We start from the raw sequence: 21,048 nt of genomic DNA on the forward strand, positions 1-21,048 counted from the left end.
CAATTCCCGAAGTACTCTGGAGTGTAGATTATCCGGTCCCATGGCTTTGTTCACTTTTAGCCTCGATAGCGTGTGGTAGACGTTGCTCATGGTAAATTCAAAATCCCAGAACGGGTCCTCCGAGCACCCCCTTGTCTGTAGCTGCAGACCGGATCCCGGCGCCTCACAGGTAAAGACTGAGCAGAAGTAGCTATTGAGTAGTTCGGCTTTATCTGAGTCTACAAAGTTACCGTCAGGTAACTTAGGTGTACAATCCCGTCTGTGTTCTTTTTTCTGTTGCTAATATACCTGAAAAAGGATTTATCCCCTTTTTTAACATGCCTAGCTATATTTTCTTCCATCCGGAGTTTGGCATCCCTTACTGCTGTTTTAACAGTTCTAGATTTCACCAGATAGGTTTCTTTAGCTTCCGGTCATTGTGATTGTTTGTAGGATACAAATGCTCTTTTCTTTTGCTTTACTAGTTCCGAGATCTCCGTGGAGAACCACTGGGCTGGGGTCTATTATTTCTCCGATGTTTACTCACGGTTTTTATGTAGAGGTTGGTTGCTTCCTGCAGGGTAGATTTCAGAGCCGACCACAGTACCTCCACACTGTCCATCGTGTCCTGGTTTTGCAGCGCCTCATAGACAAAATCTCCCATGCTCTGGAAGTTAGCTCCCTTAAAGTTAAGGACCTTTGTCGATGTATTTGACCTAGTGAATCCCTTCCTGAGGTAAAACCACACCATGTTGTGGTCACTGGAGGCCAAAGCATCTCCTACCGAAACCTCTGTGACACTGTCTCCATTGGTGAGTAACAGGTCCAGAATCGCCCGATCATCTGTTTGAGGCGTGCTCCCCGTATAGAGGTTAGTAGCCTCCTGCTGCCGCTGGCCGTAGCGAAAAGTTTGTTCCAGTCTACATCAGGCATATTGAAGTCCCCCAACAGCACAGTCTTCGATTAATTATTTGTCTATGTTGTCCTGTTGTCTTGGAGGTCTGTACACAATACCAAGATACAGGCATTTGTCATTGCCCCTGGCAAGGTTCACCCAGAGTGATTCCCCCGTATACTTGATGTCTATGATCCTGGTAACTTTGATGTCCTCTTTAATGTATAGTGCTACCCGTCCTCCGGTTTTGCCTTTTCTGTCTCGACGGAGCAAGTTATAGCCTGGTATAGCCATATCCCATCCAAGGGACTCTGAGAACCAAGTTTCTGTTATTGCCACCACATCTAGGTCGGCATTTCTCATTTCTGTTTCCAGTTCCAGAATTTTATTGCCCAAACTACGTGCATTAACATACATAGCCGTCCATTCTCTATGTTTGTGCCGTCTGCATGGAGATTTTCCCGTTCGAGTTAGTTTGTCCCCCTCAGTATTGTCTTTGACACAAATACTTACCTCAGATTCAAAGATGGAGTTGTTCTTTACCCTACTAGGATGAGAGTGGTTCCCCTCCTCCAGCTCACCTGGTATGAGCAGGATGGGCAAGTACCAAGGGAGTTGAGTGTAGGAGATTTTTAATTTCAAATGTCATTATGTATTGTTCTGTTATGTATTGTTTCCCATAAATTGTAATTTTAATTTGTTCATCGCTTTGAAATATGATTAAGTGATTAATCAAACCAATTATTAAACTTGAAACTTGAGATGAATACAATGCGACCTAAAACAGTAGCAATCTCCCTGTGAAAGAATTCATTGAGCTTCTCTCGAAAAGAGTGCACCAGTGGCGACTGCTCAACATCCGGTACCATTGGTGCAGCAGGTTGTATTGGTATGAGTGACTTGGCAGAAGATGCACCCCATATGGGAGAAACCACCTGCAGCTTAGCAGAATGATGACGTCGCCTTTTGGCCTGCATCAAGAGACTTGATGCCGTTGAGGACTGTGATGCCTGCTGAGTAGCATGCATCAGTACTGAAGGCTCACCAGTACTGAAGGCTGGTACTATCGATGCAGCAGGTTGTCTTGGAGAGTGTGACCTCAACCAGGGAGGAGAGACAACCTGCAGATCCTTAAATCGATGGCGTTGATGCGTGGTCTGCATTAAGAAACTCGATGCTGTAGAGACCTGCGACACTTGCTGGGAGGTGGATAGTTCAGAATCCTGCTTCCCCAATGTCGATGCAGGAGTTTTCAAAGACGATGGCTCCAAAATGTTTCCCATGTCCATAGTGGAGCCAAACAGATTCTCCCATTGGATACAACTGGCTTTAATGGAACGCTTTTGCAAGGTGGAACACTTAATACACGATTCAATTTGATGATCAGAGCCCAAACACTGAAGACACCAATTATGTGGATTGGTTATGGAAATGGGCCTCTGGCACCTGCAGCACTTTTTAAATCCAGTTGTAGGTTTCGACATGGGAAAAATCTCAGCGGTGAGATTAAACTCAATGGTTGAACTAAATCCCATCAGGATAAGAACCTCGAGGCCAAAGCCTGAGGTTGAGGAGAAGAAACAGAAATATATTTCTAGTATATATATATATATATATATATTTTTTTTTTTTTAACTTATACAAACAAAAGAAAAAATAGACTAAATTTGAAAAAAAGAAAAAACGTGAAGTGGGCTGAACAGAGTTCAATCAAAACAGACTTTTTTGCTCCGCGGAAAATGAAGAACTGAGGTACCACGACCGAGCGTTGGATAGGAAGGCACTTGACAAGCGGGTGCGGGCAGTCACAAAGTTTCTTAAAACTTAAAGTGACAGTACACTTTTCATGCTGTCCGTACCCGGCTCCGTGGATGACGTCACCCATATGTGAGAACATGCTGCCTGCTTGACCTAGGATAAATTACTTTAAAAAAAGTGTTTAGAATTTTTAGAATATACTGTTTTGGATATATTTTTATGCTTTTGTCATAGTGTTTCTGACTATGGCAGTTTATATTTGCAGTTTGTTTTTGTTTTAAGAGACCATGTGCATAGACTACATCCTCGACGTTTGAATGTTTTGTGTCTATATCCTATGGTGGAGCAACAGTTCTGATGCAGCTCTCATGCAGTTTTTTATATCCCACTTCAAAGGATTGATTCCCTTATATTTCCTCCCTTGATAAATATATTTTTAATTGATATTTATATAATTTTTTATATGTGAGGCAATCAGGCAAATAAATAGTGAAGGTATAATCAATCACTACAAATTCAAAGTGCTTGTGCTTCTCTAATAGCTTTTATTACCTTATCTAAGCCCACTTGCTCTATTCCTTCTTTATTCTATCCTTGAAAATCTATAGTTCTCTTTATTACACAGTGGGTGCTACTGGATCCAGATTCTGCTCTGACATCTTTTGACATAGTAATACATCCAACATTTGTTTTATTACTCATTTTTTAATTTAAATATAATTACATAGACCAAGTTTTATAGCACTCATTTGCTTGGTATGTTTACTCTGAAGCACATTTTTCATATTATTGATATAGATTGTATTTTACTTAAAATGTATACATTATCATTTTCAGTGATTCACTGACATTGGACCAAATTTTGTGCATATATCTCTTAATTTATACATTAATTAAGGTTATATGCAAACAAGGTCACATTCAAAAATATTTTTCTTTTTTATTTATGAGTATGATTTGTTTTACAGAAGTAACATGTAATATGTTTTAATCCTATATATTTTTTGTATTCAATTACTTAGAAAGCTCACTTTGCGTACTTTTTTTTAATGTTCTTGATATGATCGTATTCTACATAAAATACATACTGTGATTTTCTATTTGATTAACCTTTAGTGCATACGATGTCTGACAATTAAGTTCACAAACTCATCCAAGAAAAAGTGCTACATACCTCATTGCTGAATATCACTGCAGTCTCCTTCAAAGTACTCCCCTTGGGAAGCTATGCACCAACACCAGCGCCTAGTCCACCCTTAAAAGCAATTTTGGATGTCTTTTTCTGGAATGCCTATCAGAGCTGTCATCGTATTACCCTTGATGTCCTGAGTGTCATTTTCAATGTTTCCTTTATCTTTGGGTAAAGAAAAAAGTCATTGGGGGCCCGATCAGGTGATTAGAGAGGGTGTTCCAATGCAGTTATGTTTTCTGGCTAAAAACTCCCTCAAAGACAGCCATATGAGCCGGTACACTGTCATGATGCAAGAGCCATGGGTTGTTGATGAAAAATTCAAGTCATTTTTGTTTAACTTTTTCACACAGCCTTTTCAGCATTTCCAAGCAGTAAATTTGGTTAACTGTCCAGTTAGTACAAGTTCATAATGAACAATCCCTCTGATATCAAAAAAGGTTAGCAACATCGTTTTGACTCTTGATTTGGACTGGTGGAACTTTTTTGGTCATGGAAAATTGGCCGACTTCCATTGTGTACTTTGACACTTTGTTTCAGGGTGGTATTGGTACACCCATGTTTCATTACAAGTGATAACAGCTGAAAAGCACAGTTACTTACCGTAACAGGTGTTATCCAGGGACAGCAGGCAGATATTCTTTACGCATGGGTGACGTCACCGACGGAGCCCACGGTACGGACCTTTTTACTAGAAAGTTCTAGTTGGCCGCACCGTGCGTGCGCGAGTGCCTTCCCGCCCGACGGAGGAGAGCGTGGTCCCCAGTTAGTATAAGCCAGCTAAGAAGCCAACCCGGGGAGGAGGGTGGGACGTAAGAATATCTGCCTGCTGTCCCTGGATAACACCTGTTACGGTAAGTAACTGTGCTTTATCCCAGGACAAGCAGGCAGCATATTCTTTACGCATGGGTGACCTCCAAGCTAACAAAGAGGGAGGAGGGATGGTTGGCCATTAGGAAAATAAATTCTGAAGTACAGATTGGCCGAAGTGCCCATCCCGTCTGGAGAAAGCATCCAGACAGTAGTGAGTAGTGAATGTGTGAACTGAGGACCAGGTGGCCGCCTTGCAGATTTCCTCAATGGGTGTGGAACGGAGGAAAGCAACAGAAGCGGCCATAGCTCTTACCCTGTGGGCCGTGACAGCACCGTCTAGTGACAGACCGGCCCGAGCGTAACAGAACGCGATGCAAGCTGCAAGCCAGTTGGATAGCGTCCGTTTAGAGACCGGTCGACCCAAACGATTTGGGTCGAAGGTCAGGAAGAGCTGAGGGGACAAGCGGTGAGCCCTTGTACGATCAAGATAGTAAGCCAGGGCACGCTTGCAGTCAAGACTGTGCAATGCCTGTTCTCCGGGATGTGAATGAGGTTTCGGGAAGAAAACAGGCAACACAATGGACTGGTTGAGGTGAAAAGCTGAGACCACCTTAGGAAGGAACTTTGGATGGGTGCGTAGAACCACCTTGTCATGGTGAAAAATAGTGAACGGTGGATCGGCAACCAGTGCATGAAGCTCACTAACCCTCCTGGCAGAGGTGATGGCAATGAGGAAAAGAACCTTCCATGTCAGAAATTTGAGCGAAGTTGTGGCAAGCGGCTCAAAGGGAGGTTTCATGAGGGCAGATAAAACCACATTCAGGTCCCAGACGACCGGAGGAGGCTTCAGAGGTGGTTTGATGTTGAAGAGGCCCCTCATGAATCGGGAAACCAGAGGGTGAGCCGTGAGAGGTTTTCCTAAGACAGGTTCATGAAAAGCCGTGATGGCACTGAGATGGACTCTGATAGAGGTAGACTTGAGGCCTGCATTGGACAGGGAGAGCAAGTAGTCCAGAACAGTTTCCACCGCTAAAGAGGTGGGATTGTGATGATGACGGAGGCACCAAGAGGAGAACCTGGTCCACTTCTGATGGTAACATTGGAGGGTGGTCGGTTTCCTGGAGGCGTCCAAAATGAGACGGACAGGCTGAGACAGATTTCCTGAAGAGGTCAGCCCGAGAGAAACCAAGCTGTCAGGTGGAGCGAAGACAGATTGGGATGTAGTAGAGACTGATGTTGCTGTGTAAGTAGAGTAGGAAACACAGGCAGAGGAATGGGATCCCTGGAGCTGAGCTGAAGCAGGAGGGAGAACCAGTGTTGACGAGGCCACCGGGGAGCTATGAGGATCATGGTGGCTCCGTCCCTGCGGAGTTTGGATAAAGTCCGCAACATCAGAGGTAGAGGAGGAAAGGCATAGAGGAACCGATCCGTCCAGTCGAGAAGGAATGCATCCGGGGCCAGACGATGAGGAGAGAAGAGTCTGGAGCAGAACTGGGGCAGCTGATGGTTGTGAGGAGCTGCGAATAGGTCCACCTGCGGAGTGCCCCAGCGAGCAAAGATGGAGTGGAGCGTGGGAGGGTCCAAAGTCCACTCGTGAGGTTGAAGGATGCGGCTGAGATTGTCGGCCAGGGAGTTCTGTTCGCCCTGGATGTAGACAGCCTTGAGGAAGAGACTGCGGGCCGTGGCCCAGGTCCAAATGCGAAGAGCCTCCTGACAAAGGAGGCGAGATCCGGTGCCGCCCTGTTTGTTGATGTAGTACATGGCAACTTGGTTGTCCGTGCACAGGAGCAGAACCTGAGGGCAAAGAAGGTGCTGGAAGGCCTTGAGAGCATAGAACACGGCTCGTAGTTCCAGGAAATTGATGTGATGAAGACGCTCCTGCGGGGTCCAAAGACCTTGGGTGCGTAGGTCTCCCAGGTGAGCTCCCCATGCATAAGGGGAGGCATCCGTGGTGATGGTCATGGAATGCGGGGGCAGATGAAAAAGAAGGCCCCTGGAAAGATTTGAGGAGTTCAACCACCATTGTAGAGATTGCTGAAGAAACGATGTCACAGAGATGGGATGAGAAAGAAGATTCGAGGTCTGCGACCATTGGTTGGCCAGAGTCCATTGAGGTGTCCTGAGGTGGAGTCGTGCCAGGGGAAGCACATGCACCGTCGAGGCCATGTGGCCCAGGAGGACCATCATCTGTCTGGCAGAGATGGAGTGATGAAGGAGCACCTGACGACACAGGCGGAGCAGGTTCCGCTGACGGTCGGAGGGGAGAAACGCCCTCATCAGTGTGGTGTCGAGAACTGCTCCAATGAACTGAAGGCGCTGCGTGGGAAGCAGATGCGACTTGGGGTAGTTGATCTCGAACCCCAGGAGGTGGAGGAGAGAGATGGTATGATGAGTGGCTTGTAGCACAAGCGGAGACGTAGGAGCTTTCACCAACCAATCGTCCAAGTAGGGAAACACCTGGAGGTTGTGAGACCTGAGGAAGGCCGCCGCCACAATGAGGCATTTGGTGAACACCCTGGGTGATGAAGCGAGGCCAAAAGGTAGCACTTTGTACTGATAATGGCGATGGTGCACCTGGAATCTTAGGTAGCGACGTGAAGCTGGATTGATTGGTATGTGAGTGTAGGCCTCTTTGAGGTCCAGGGAACATAGCCAGTCGTTCTGAGAGAGATGAGGGTAAAGCGTGGCAAGGGAGAGCATTCTGAACTTCTCCTTGACAAGACATTTGTTGAGGTCCCTGAGATCGAGAATGGGACGTAGGCAGTGTTCCCTCTAAGCGGGCGGGTGTTGTGAGCAAACTTTTTTCACTGTGAGCTAAAAATATCGGGCGCCAGCAAGTTATGAGCCAAATAAATATGTTGCTTTCTACCACAGAACTTCCTTACGTTTGTATGGAATCTATCCCCTTTCAACTTTAGAGAGTGCCCTCTCGTTCTCCCTGCCTTAGCTACTAAGTCTATTCCCTTCAGTACCTTGAATGTTTCTATCATGTCCCCTCTCAATCTCCTCTGCTCAAGGGAGAAGAGGCCCAGTTTCTCTAATCTTTCGCTGTACGGCAACTCCTCCAGCCCCTTAACCATTTTAGTTGCTCTTCTCTGGATCCTTTCGAGTAGTACCGTGTCCTTCTTAAAGTACCAGTGCTGGACGCAGTACTCCAGGTGAGGGCGTACCATGGCCCGGTACAGCAGCATGATAACCTTCTCTGTCTCTTCAGTCCAGCATCTGCCCCTTCCATTCACTGTCTGTCTTTCCCTGCCATCTCTCCTCCTGCCCCCCCACCCCCCAATTTGGTCTAGCATCCATCATCTTCCTTCTGTTCCCCTCATGGTCTGGCATCTCTATCCTTCCCTCCCCCCTGTGGTTTTTAGCATATCTCTCTTCTCATTTCCTCCACTCAGATCTGATCATTCTCTGCTCTCTCTTCCCTTTTCTTCTCTGGTCTTCCTTCTCTATTTTCTGCCTCCATCTAAATTAAATTCTTTCTTACTATTTAGTCCCATTTCCCTCTTTTCACTGTGTCTACACACAGCTTGTCACCCCTTTCCCTCACCCCTCCATTATCTTACTATTTTCTTCCCCCTTTATTTATCTCCTCCTTCCATCCAGTATGTGTTCTTTCCCCACTTCCATTCAGCATCTGCTCTCCCTTCTCAACTGACATCCATCTGCCTTCTGCTCTCTCTCCCTTCTTCTCACTTCCATCATCTGTCCCCTTCTCTCTCTCTCTCATCTCCTCCATTCCATCATCTGCCCCTTCTCTCTCTCTCTCTCTCTCCCCCCCCCCCAACTTCCATCATCTGCCCCCCTTCCCCTCACCTTTGTGGGTCACTTTCTTTCCCCTGAGGGTGGCTCATGTCACAGGGGAAGCTTTGGCCGAGCAGAACCGCTTGATTGACAGTGGAACTTACTTGATTGATGTCGATGCTGGGGCCCGTTGCCGTTTGAAGGAAAAAAAAAAGGTGGAAAAAAGGAACCTGTAAAGGCGAGAGGAAGGGAAACCTCCAGGACAGCTGCTTTTTGCCCTCCTTCAGCGGCCCAAGAGTTCAGACCAGCAGCGGCAGCTGTGTATGCTTTTAACTTCGGCACAGAGCTGCCCCTAATCAATAGTTTAGCGCGGTTTCATGAGGCAGCCTCGGGGCCTTTGATAGCCGGCCCGCTTCGATGATGCGATGTGGGCCGGCCTAGCAAAGGCCCCGAGGCTGCCTTATGAAACCGCGCTAAACTATTGATTAGGGGCAGCTCTGTGCCGAAGTTAAAAGCATACACAGCTGCCGCTGCTGGTCTGGAGGTGCGGAGACAAGGCAGGAGGCAAACGCGGTGGAAGGCAGGAGTCCCGGCGAAGGCAGGAGTCCCGGCACAGCGACTGCAACAGGAAGTTGCAAGTCAGCTGACGCCGGCCTTTCGTTGCGGCGGGGACCGAATCCTTCGCGGACCGGCAAGATTTTGTTTGCGGACCGGCGGTTGAAGAACTGTGCTCTACACTGTGTGCGCTGTGACGAGAAACTTGTGCGCTGCGAGGTAATATTTTGAGCGCCAGCGCACCCCAGCGCAGCTTAGCGGGAACGCTGGACGTAGGTCTCCTGTCTTTTTTGGAACCAGAAAGTAACGGGAGTAGAATCCCCGGCCCCTTTGTTCCAGAGGTACTTCTTCGATGGCATTGAGGAGAAGGAGGGATTGGACCTCCCTCAGGAGGAGGGGGGTTTGAGTTGAAAGAGAAGCAGACTCTACGGGAGGATTGTCTGGTGGAAGAGTCTGGAAGTTGAGAGAGTAGCCGTGGCGGATGATGTTGAGGACCCACTGGTCCGATGTGATGACCTCCCAACGGCTGAGAAAAATGTGGAGCCTGCCTCCGATTGGTTGAGGGAGAGGCAATGAGGGTGGAAGACTGGCTAAGCCCTGGAGAGAGGAGTCAAAAGGGCTGAGAAGGTTTGGCAGGAGGAAGAGGCTTGGCAGGTTGATTAGACTGTGCACGAGCCTGGTTGTGGTGTTGTTGGCGAGCCCGCCTAGGTTGCTGTGAAGGCGGGTTAAGCGGCCTAGCGGAGAACCTGCGCTGGTATGAAGACTGTGGTTTGTAAGGCCGAGCAGGAGGGGCCTTCTTTTTTGGTTTAATGAGAGTATCCCATCGGGTCTCATGGGCGGAGAGTTTTTGTGTGGTGGTATCCAGAGACTCTCCGAACAATTCGTCTCCCATACATGGGGCGTTGGCTAGTCGGTCCTGATGGTTGACATCCAGATCAGAGACCCTGAGCCAGGCCAGGCGGCGCATGGCCACAGCGATGGCAGATGCACGAGAGGTGAGCTCAAAGGAGTCATAGATGGAGCGCACCATAAATTTTCTAAGTTGAAGCAGGCTGGAGATGTGCTGCTGGAATAGTGGAACCTTGTGCTCCGGCATGTACTTTTGCATGGCGGAGAGTTGCATTACCAGATGTTTCAGGTAGAATGAAAAGTGGAAAGAGTAATTGTTTGCCCTGTTGGCAAGCATGGCATTCTGGTAGAGCCGCTTGCCAAACTTGTCCATAGTTTTGCCCTCCCTGCCAGGAGGGGTAGAGGCATATACACTGGAGCCTTGAGTCTTTTTTAAAGTGGACTCAACCAGGAGAGATTCATGGGGCAGCTGGGGTTTATCAAATCCCGGGATTGGGATAACCCTGTAAAGGCTATCCAGTTTACGGGGTGCCCCAGGGACAGTTAATGGATTTTCCCAATTTTTATAAAAAGTTTCCCGTAGGATGTCATGCATGGGTAACTTCAGGAACTCCTTAGGAGGTTGATCGAAATCTAATGCCTCCAGGAAAGCTTGTGACTTCTTGGAATCAGATTCCAGAGGCAAAGATAAGGCCCCCGATAACTCCCTGAGGAATTTTGAAAAAGAAGATTGCTCAGGTTTAGATGTGGTATCGGGGGCCGAGGGCTCTTCGTCCGACGATGATGCATCCTCCTCGGTACCGAGGGGAGATTCCTCCCAGAGGTCCGGGTCTCTGACATCGGTGTGTGCGTGCCGAGAGACTGGAGTGGAAGGTTCGGTATGATGAGCTTTAGACCGAGACTTGCCTGAGCGTACCGAGACGGCACCGGGGGATGAAGACCTGTGTCTGTCTCGGTCCCGGGAAGAACGGTGCCGGTCAGGTTCGCGGGAAGACCGGTGTTCCGCTCGGTCCCGAGGAGGATCGGATGTCGTCAGAGCTACGGCCTCGGCATGGGCATGGATATGCGGTGCCGAGAGAATGGGCATGGAGGGGTCCATAGGTACCGATGGCGTGGATACCGGTTGGACGGTGTGGGGCTCGGGCCGGTCTGGTACCGAAAGCAGCGGTGCCAGGATAGAGGGCAAGAGCTGTTTAAGTTGCTTTTGGAGTTGTTCCTGCAACTTATCCTGGAGGATGGCCGCAATGCGGTCATCCAGGGTTGGCACCGGAACCACTTTTTTCTGCTTTGGTTCCATGGGTGCCGCTCTACGCTCCGGCGATGAGGCGGCCGATGACGAGGCACTCACCGATATCGGAGCGGAGCGCTATTTAGTTCGGCGTGGAGCCGAAAGAGCCGGTGTCGCCACCGAGGTGGGAGGGCGCTCAAGGGTGGAAGGCTTCTTAGCCGGCTTACCTGGCGCCGGTGGCGCCGATGTAATGTCAGGCGGTGTCGAGGTGGTCGGTGCCGACTTCGATGGTGCCGCAGTTGAAGAAGTCGAGTCCATAGTCGGGCCGGTGCCGAACAGCAGACTTTGCTGGATTTGGCGATTCTTCAAAGTGCGTTTTTTAAGAGTGGCACAGCGGGTGCACGAGTCCGCCCGATGCTCCGGTCCCAAACACTGTAAACACCAATTGTGTGGGTCAGTGAGGGAGATCAGGCGTGCACACCGCTGGCACTTCTTAAAACCGGGCTGCGGGGGCATGAATGTGAACACGGCCTCCGCAAAATCAAACCCCGAGGCCTGGATCGTGACAACAGGCCCCGCCGGGGCAAAGACAAAAAACGAAACAAAAAGAAAATATTTTTTTTTTTTTTTTTTGGAAATGAAATAAAAAAGAACCCGAAGGTAAATAAAACGAAAAAAGAACGCGAGCGGGAAGGCAAAAAGAGGATTTCAATCGGAGTTGAAAAACGCACGTCTTCTTCGCTCCGCGGAAACGAAGAAACTGGGGACCACGCTCTCCTCCGTCGGGCGGGAAGGCACTCGCGCACGCGCGGTGCGGCCAACTAGAACTTTCTAGTAAAAAGGTCCGTACCGTGGGCTCCGTCGGTGACGTCACCCATGCGTAAAGAATATGCTGCCTGCTTGTCCTGGGATAAACATTGTCTTGCTTCTCCAAAAGGTCTTGGCAAACTTCAACTCTCCTTTGTTTTTGTTCATCGGCGAGCTCCTTTGGGACCGTTTTTGCATACACCTTTCCCATGCCAAGATTTTCAGTTAAGATTTTCCTGTTTTTCTTTCGATGTTTACTTGGTCTACTATGCTTCTCATAGTCAACTGACAATTTTGATGCACAATTCGACAAATTTTTGCAGTTCTGCTCATTACTGGCTGTCCTGACCTTTCTTCATCAGTGATGCTTTCTCTCCCCTCAAAAAAACATTTAATCCATTTGTACACTGCCGTTTTCTTCATGGCATTTTCCCCATAAACTTGGACTAACATGTCCCTGATTTCACTTCCAATCTTACCAGGTTTAACAAGAAATTTAATGTTTGTTCATTACTTGAATTCAAGCTCCAGCATTCTCATGACAGCACACAAAAACACACAACAATAATGAACGCCACTCAGCAAGACACAGCCACATGTCGACACAAACACAGCTGTTAGACACTGGCATAACAAGGTTATAAAACTTTATAGAGTTGTTTGTACAGCACTATATGGCCAACAAAAAAAAGTTTTTCTTTGCTACTGAGAACTTAAGAAATATTCTTAATTTAATGACGCTGATTTCAGATCTGTAATTGAAATTCAGCTAGCACATCAGGTTTCTGAGATACACATTATTGACCTTTTTTTTTTTTTTAGACAGTTTGCTATATCGGCACAATATTGTATGAACTGTGGCCAATCAAACTTGTGTTAAAGCAGTGGTTCCCAACCCTGTCCTGGAGGTTCAATCGGATTTTCAGGATAGCCTTAATGAAAATGCATGGAGCAGATTAGCATGCCTGTCACTTCCATTATATGCAAATCTCTCTCATGCATATTCATTAGGGCTATTCTGAAAACCCAATTGGTGGTCCTCCAGGACAGGGTTGGGAAACACTGTGTTAAAGAGTTTACTCTGAAAACAAACACGAAGACAATAAGGAGACATGTGTCACAACCCTAGCCTTAAAGCTAAGCTTTTTTCAGGCAAGTCTTCTCCTAACCCTAGCCTTATCATAAAAAGGGCTAACCAATGTGACAGGGCAAACTCTAGTTCACAGCTAGAAGCAGAGTTTCAATTGAGATACCAAGTTCCTGAGCCCTGGGGAGGGCAGGAAGAATATGAGAATAGCCCAGAGCAGCAGGAGGTGTGTCCTAGAAAGGAACAGCCTAGGAAACAAACTCCTAGGACAGGTAGTGCACAGCTGCAAGCACTGATTAAAGCCCCAAGGAAAGCCCAGTGTAAGCAGCAAGCTGCCCTGCCCCCTTTCAAGCTAGGGCGTGGTCAGCTGCATGCTTTAGAGGCTGCCCTGAGGAGAAGTAAGTTAGTCTATCTTGGCTCTGACCAGGGAGGATCCTCTCAGGACCGGGCTCCTGACTCAACTATAGGACAGGACGTTGAAATGCCAGAGGCAGCTCCTGTCCCTGAAGCCAGCCAACTCTCCAACCCTGAACCCATGGAATTTATGGAGACTGCCATGGAACATGGAGATACAATGATTGACGAAAGTTAAGTGCCATAACTTTGTTTGTTTTTCTATATTGGAAAAGTTGGGGATTTTTGTGGTTTGGAATGCCTGCTAAATCCCAGTGTACAGCTAAGTGAGCAGTGCTGAGCTCACTGCTACAAGTGTGCCTGTTTCTGAGGGCACACTTTGCTGTTATTGGACAATTTTTGAGTTTTTGCCTTTTTGCAGTTTGTTTGGGACTTGTGGTGCTAACTGAGTGAAAGGCAGTAGCGGGGAGAATCCACCAACCATCCTCGGGTTGGGTTTGTGGGGCCAATTTTTTTTGGCAAGCTAATTTGAAGCTAATTTCAGGTGGATTCAGCTACTCCCTTCCCCCCACCAGTGTGCTTAGTTGGTTGGGGCAGACCGGTTGCAAACCAGGTCTCTGCAGCGTTGCTCAATCCAAGGAGCAACCTTTTGAAAGACTCATTTAAGGCTGAACAATTCAGATAGCTGTATGTGGGGTTTTTTTTTTTTACCTGCTCGGTTATTGAGACTATTGAAACTGAGCTATCAGGTATTGCCTGTAACAATTACCTATTTGTACCTGACAAGAAGGTGAGGGCTATATTATTGAAAGCCCTGATTTATTTTTGCATATTGCTTGGGACGGTAACATTTACCATGCATGAAGTGTTTCAAGGCCAATAAATTGAGACACTCTTTGGAAAAGAACTTTATTCATTCTGACCATTTTGTTGTTTTTTTATTCTGAAGCCAGCAGGACCTTTAACTTATTTTGAAGGCACATTTAGGTCGGCTGTGACAGAGCGGTGAACGGGGCCTAAGTTAAAACCCGGCACCGGCCTCGTCACACATGTTACAACATATATTTATGCCTCTCTTAACTCACATAGCAATGGTGTCAGCATGTTCAGAAATGTTTGAAACACTTGCTTTTACATTTGTACTGTACATTTGTCTCTCTTTGCAAGAACCAACAATAGTCTCCCATCATACTGGGATTGAACCTTCCCTGTTATCTGCTTTCCATCATCTTGATGAAATCTTTCCCCATTCTCATCGCAGACATCATCAAGATTGGGTGGGAAGAAGTCAAGTTAAGAATGTAAGAAGTGCATTTTAAGTGACATTCTAGCACCCATTAGCTGATATGCTGTCAGCATGTCTTCCACAAGCTCAGCATAATTCTCTGATCTTTGATTACCAAGAAAATTCTGAACTAGCACGAATATTTCCCATGCTGCTGATTCAGCTGGGTTCAGCTTCTGTTTAAACGCATCATCAATGATCAGTTCATGGATTTCGGGTCCAACAAAAACACCTTCTTTGATTTTGGCTTCACTTTTCTCGAAACTAAATGTACTTCTTAGGTGCTGAAACGCATCACCATTTCTGTCCATTGCCTTGACAAAATTTTTCAGCAGACCCAATTTTATGTGAAGTGCTGGAAAATAGATTTTCTCATGATGTACTAACGGCAGGTGCTTCACATTGTATCTGCCAGGTAAGGATTCATCTCAGTTTGGCCAATGTTTCTGTCTGTAGCGGTTGGCATTATCACGACTGTTCCAAAGACACAAGAAGCACATGTATTTGGTGTACTCCAGTTGCAGATCCAGAAGGAGAGACACAACTATGAGATCAATACAGAGGTTCCACTGGTAATCTGCATAGCGTGTGAGTTTTAAAAGTGTCTCCATTGACTCATACTTTTCCTTCAACCCAACTGCATGAGTAACAGGAACAGATGGCTTCTGGTTTCCATTGTGTAAAAGTACAATTTTTAAGGCTTGCTTTGCTTGAATCAATAAATAGTCTCCATTCGTCAGAAACATGTTCATATCCCAGTTCACACATGAAACCATTAATATCAGTACAGAAACAAATGTTTCCTTCCATTTGGTAAAAGAAAGCCAGGATGGTGTGACGATCATGGGAAAGATATTTTGGTGTCCTACCTTGAAAGATTCTATTGCTTCAGCCTTGAACCCAATAATTCTGATTTCTCCTTTAACAGTGACAAGTCTCTAACCAGATCATTAAGATCTTCCTTGAGTGTTACAGTTATATGCAAGTTTATAAATTCATATTCAAAAGATTTCTTTGGCTATTCTATTACAAGTCCTATTTGTTTTACAGAAGTAACATGTAATCATGTTTTAATTTTATATTGTTTCTCAATATTAAATTATATTTATGCATTATATGTATACTTTCATATGTACATGCATGCATATTCATTATTTGTTCACTTCCCTTTGCTTTTCTTTGGTTTTCACAGTTCCATTTATATCTGACTTATACTGTACTTGCAATTACTAATTTCATATACTCATTGTGTTCTGTTTTTGATTTGTAGAGTATTTGACTCCTGAAGCAGGCGGTTGTCCACCGAAACACAACTCCCATATCAGGTCTTTTTGTCAGTTGGTGCTTCAACCAATAAAAGGGTGCTTTATATTCTACACTTGCATGTAGGAAAGTTCTTAGTACACCCTTACTTCTGTATTTTTTTGCTTTGATACATAAGGGTTTTTCCTCTTTCCTTTGGTTTTTCTTGTCCCAATAAAATGGGAAATATTTGTACATTTTTCTGGCATATTTTCTTAGTCTCTGAATGAATTTTTTTATATTGAGGACCCTTTCCACCAATTCACAGAATCATCTATTAGAACTGACCTCTATTAATCAATGCTGCTTTAATGTTTTTCACTTTTCCCACTATGCCTGATTTCTTTACATCCAGTTTTGCATTAACTGGAATGAAGATGTCCCAGGTGATCATAGCATCTTCATTCTCTCTCTCTTCAGATCATGATCTCAGTGCTTTTCAAGGACTGCCAAGTTGTGAGCAGCCTGCAAAATAGCTGCACATTTATCTGCACCAATATCTGTCTTTCATGCCCTCTGTAATTCCCCCAGTTGAGCAGAGTGTACAGATGCATCTTCTTACCCAGTTTGTCTGTCTTGACTAGATTGTAAGCTCTTTTGAGAAGGGACCGTCTCTTCTATGTTTTGATGTACAGTGCTGCATATGTTTCCAAGATTCCAAGTTTATTAAAAATTAATATATCACTTTAAAAATTGTCAAAGCGGTGTACATTACATTAAAAAAGTATAAAAATTGGGAAAATATAATTAATACTTTATACAAATACATGACAAACTGAAACATAAAGGAAGAGAGGTAGAACTACAATCATTTATAGGAAAGAGGAAGAAAAGAATAGCACAATTGGGAAGGGAAGCAACGTTCTTCCTTAATTATTTATTATTTTTGACAATAATCAGAGGTCTAGGCAAACAGGAAGTCATATGTGTCCTTAAGTAAGAAGGTTTTTAAATATCTAGTAGCACCACAGAAATGATACATAGTAGCAGTATTTAAATCTAACGCCTTTTAGATCCAATTACATTGAATGAGTTTCCTGCGGGGGAGGGGCAGTTTTGGTGGCCAGGTAGAGTTTGGTGTCCGTGAGTTTGTTTAGTAATTTGAAACATTTTATTGGTGTCTTAGATTTCTATGCCTATCTGATTAGTGTACACTTCTCCCTCCGAATCCACGGTTTCAGTATCCGCAGATTCGGTTACTCACGATTTTTTTTTTTTACAAAAAACACTATTTTCATTTTTGCCTATTTTTAAGACGTCCAATAATCCCCAGAACCTTACCTGGTGGTCTAGCGGTAAAGCAGGGCAGGAGCGATCTTCCTATGTTCTTGCCTCATACAGAGCCATCATCAGAATGGCTGCCGTGAGTTCCCATTGTAGTCTCGAGACTATAATGGGAGAGCCGGCCGAGAAGTTATTCGCGATTTTTCACACTTCGTGGTCTGGCTCTGCATCTAACCCCCGTGAATACTGAGGGAGAAGTGTAGTATGCCTTTCTTTTTTCTTTTGTTTGTATTGCTTGTTAAGTGTTATCCAGGTTGTTTTTGTGTGTTCTCAGTTGGTTTTTTCCATTCTCTTTCAAGACGTCTGCATTGTCGTTTGAGTGGCAGTAGTTCGTTGTCAAACCATTTATCTGAGAGTCTGCAGATTCTGGTCTTTTTCTGCGGTTGTGTCATGTCTTCGAGGATGGATGTGCTTAGGGTATACCACTAGTTAATGAAGTCCTTGGCGTTTCCATCTTGGATCATGGTGTCTACTTTGTTCCAGAATTTAGGTGGGTCAATCTTTCTGTGTGCTTCGTATGTTAAGCTTTGGTTATTTTGTTTGGTTTTGCCCTGTGTCCATTTGATTTTGAAGGTGTACATGTAGTGGTCTGACCATGTTCCGCTTGTGGTGTGAATTTCTGCTGTGGTGGGATGCTGGGACATGAAGGCTGCTATGTTGAGTTGGTGGCCCTTCTCATGTGTGGTTTGTGGGTCTAGGATTCTGTAGGATAGGGTTTTGAGGAATGAGAGGAGGTTTTCTGTTTGGTTGGAAGATTTGTCTTCCAGGTGTAGGTTAAGATCACCTAGGATTAGGTTGTATGTTGATGTGAGGGAGTTTCTGAGTATAAATTCTTCGAATTCTGATTTTGCTATGTTCCATTTTCCTGGTGTTATGTAGCAAAGTAGGCAGGTTATGGTTCCTTTAAGTGTGGGGCCCGGTAATTGACAAGCGAGTAGATTTGTGTGGGGTGGAGGTTTTGTCCTGTAGCGCTATATTTAGAGTATTTTTGGCCAGGATGGCCAGTCCTCCTCCTCGATTTTTTCGTGTCTACGTACTACTTGTATTTTGTAGCCTTGTGGGCAAACTTCCGTTATTCTGGGGTTGGTGTTTGAGGTTAGCCATGTTTCTGTGAGGAAGAGGCATCCTAGTTTTTCTGTTTCTATAAAGTCCTTTATGATCTCAGTTTTTGGGCCTAGGGATCTGATGTTCATGTATGCACATTTTATTGATGTAAATTCAGTTTTAATGTTGTATGATATTTTGGGGTAGATGAAGTGAAGGGACAATGAGACATCTGGAGGATAAAGCTGTTGAGATAAGGAGGGAACAAGGATGAGGGACACAGCAGGTGCTAGTAAAATAGGCCCTTCTAAAAATTCTGGGCTTCAAAACTGTTCTTCCCATCATTCTGAGTGTTATGATAGCAATACTTGTGGTGTCTCATAATATCAGCTATGTGTATGCTGCTGAAAGATCAAAGAAGGAACTGTGAAGTGTTGAACCATGAATATCTTGAAAATGGAAGGGGGCTGTGAGCCCTCCCACTGCGTTGAAATGACTACTGCGATAAAACAATTGCAGTAGTGGAAAGAGAGAAAAACAGATGTGGTCAGACGAATAAGAGGGAAGAGGATAGCAAGACAGACAGTAGTGGCCTGAAACAAAGATGTATATATCAAGTTTTTTATGATCATTGGTTTATACAGTTCAATCCCTGCTCCACCTCTCACTTCTTGTCGTTAATATAAATATTCTACTCAGAACATACCTATTTTGGTAACTGTAGTAGGCAGCATCACGAGGGATTGTGCATAGTTGCTTACCATAGCAGCACAAGGTCTGTGGAGAAAACTCAACCTACAAAACAGAATAAGGAATATAAGATTCTTCTTTTAGCTTCCAAAACTTTTCGTCTAGATCTCCCTCCTTATCCCTAACTCTCCCATCCACATTCTGCATTCTTTAAATGACCATTGTATGGTCTTACTTGTTTCTATTAGCAGCTAGCTCAGTATGATTGGAAAAGATATAGAGTAATTTTTATTTTCTTGCACTGCCACAGTCAGTAGTGTGTGCCACGTCTAAAATCCTCTTCTCTTACTACTCGCAACTTCTTTAAGCTGCCTCTTCCTCTCTCCCTTGCTGGTCTCTCCTTTAGGTCATTTGTTGTCTCTCTGCTTTTTTATTTGAGTTAGTAGTGTTGTTCCTTTCTATCTAATTTATATCTCCCCTTTTACAAAAGCATAGCATGGTTTCTAGCACAAACCACAGTGGTAACAGCTCCTACGCTCATAGGAATTCTATAAGTGTCAGAGATGTTACTGCCGCAGCCTGAATTAAAAAGCGTGCTACAGTTTTGTAAAAGGGAGGGTAAATCTGTAAACTGCTTGGTTCTCTTTTCATCCAATAAAGAATAACAATAAAAATGTAGCATTCGTATTTATTAGCGGCTACATTTTTGTTCTGAATAAGTAATCAAAAAATTTGCAGTCCATAATTGAATTTCTAAACCAATCCATCTTGAGAAATTTTATACAATATTGTTTTAAAGGTTAATTCCGTTTAATAAGATTTCAGAAAGAAACTAATTTTGTGTATTGCACAAAAATATTCATACAAGAAAGTACTTAAGACTAAAAATTATTTCTTCATTCATATAAAAATCATTTTTGGTTCATATAATTTTATTTAAAAAAAACAAAATAGAAGTCTAACAAGTTGGAGGTGTACTATGCTCTTGAAAGCTGGTCACAAAAAACTACATTTTGCATAAAATGCCTATCTTATAAAAGGGACCATCAAGTTGAGATATTCCAAAATTTTTTGAGCAATTTACAACAGGCTCTGGTGCCTTTTGTAAAATATGTATAAGAAAAAGAGATTAGGTTTTTACCTTAATATCATCTTTTCCAGTAGATAGGAATGGTATGCTGAACCTTAGGGTACTCATCTATTTTCACAAGTATACTGCAGAAAGATGTCAATCGCAGCTTTCGAAACCTCCTCCTTCTCCCAGTAGTCTGCTGCCCACTTCAGTTCATTCCAAAGCATGCAAGAGCTCTAAGACAGGAGAAGGAGGGACAAGAGAAACACCCCAAAACCTAGATTCTGATCTACTTATATAACATTATAACAGTCAATAATCAAACTATAATGTATAAAACATTATCATAAAACACATCAAATAAAAGTAACAGCTTTAATATCTCTTGAGATTCTATTTACAAACTGATTCTGAACCAATAGTCCGATTGGTAGAGAGACTTAGCCATGGAGAGGACCATGAAGCATAAGGCAGAAACATGTACTTCAGAAATTATTGGGTGAGAAGTTCAATATACCATTCCTATCTACTGGAAAAGTTATTATCAAGGTAAGAACCTAATCTCTTTTTCTAGTGCAATAGGAATGGTAAGCTGAACCTAAGGGGCGTACCTAAGCAGTCCCCAAAGTCAAGGGTGGGAGAGATAAGCCTTTCAGTACTGAGCATCCAAAAGCGGAATCCTCTTATGCAGTCTCATCCACCCTATAAAATTTAGTGCAAGTGTATAAAGAAGATCATGTTACAGAACTACACATCTCCTCCTCAATTCCACCGAAGAGGAGGCTGCTACTCTGGTCGAATGTGCTTTCAATGACACCGGCAGTTGTTTGCCACAAAGGCATAGAGACAAATTTTTCCCATCCTCGTGGGAACTCATTTTCCTGTCCTGGTGAGTTCTTTTCCTGTCCCTGCCCCATTCATTCAAGCTTTGTCCTCATCTGCACAAGCCTCAAACATTTTAAATTCATGTGTTTGAGGTTTGTGTGGTTTAAGCAGAACTTACAGGAATGGGCAAGGGCAAAACTTGTGGGAATGGGGAAATTGAGTTCCTGAAGGACGGGAAAAAAAACTTGTCCTTGTGTCATTCTCTAGTCCGAATCCACCAGGAAATGG

At 44.5% G+C, this 21,048-nt stretch overlaps 1 protein-coding gene across 8 annotated transcripts in view; it reads right to left on the reverse strand.

The window, feature by feature from the left end:
• The window catches only part of CREBBP (CREB binding protein), a 676,455-nt gene that overhangs the window by 274,295 nt on the left and 381,112 nt on the right, over positions 1-21,048 (reverse strand). For all 8 annotated transcript variants that reach the window (XM_033962544.1, XM_033962542.1, XM_033962548.1 and 5 more), the window contains one exon: positions 18,880-18,968. In XM_033962544.1, the coding sequence (XP_033818435.1) occupies positions 18,880-18,968 (89 nt within the window). The remainder of the gene's footprint in view (positions 1-18,879; positions 18,969-21,048) is intronic.

The sequence above is a fragment of the Geotrypetes seraphini genome, chromosome 11 (genome assembly GCF_902459505.1).
Source record: "Geotrypetes seraphini chromosome 11, aGeoSer1.1, whole genome shotgun sequence".
In the NCBI taxonomy this organism is placed as follows: domain Eukaryota; kingdom Metazoa; phylum Chordata; class Amphibia; order Gymnophiona; family Dermophiidae; genus Geotrypetes; species Geotrypetes seraphini.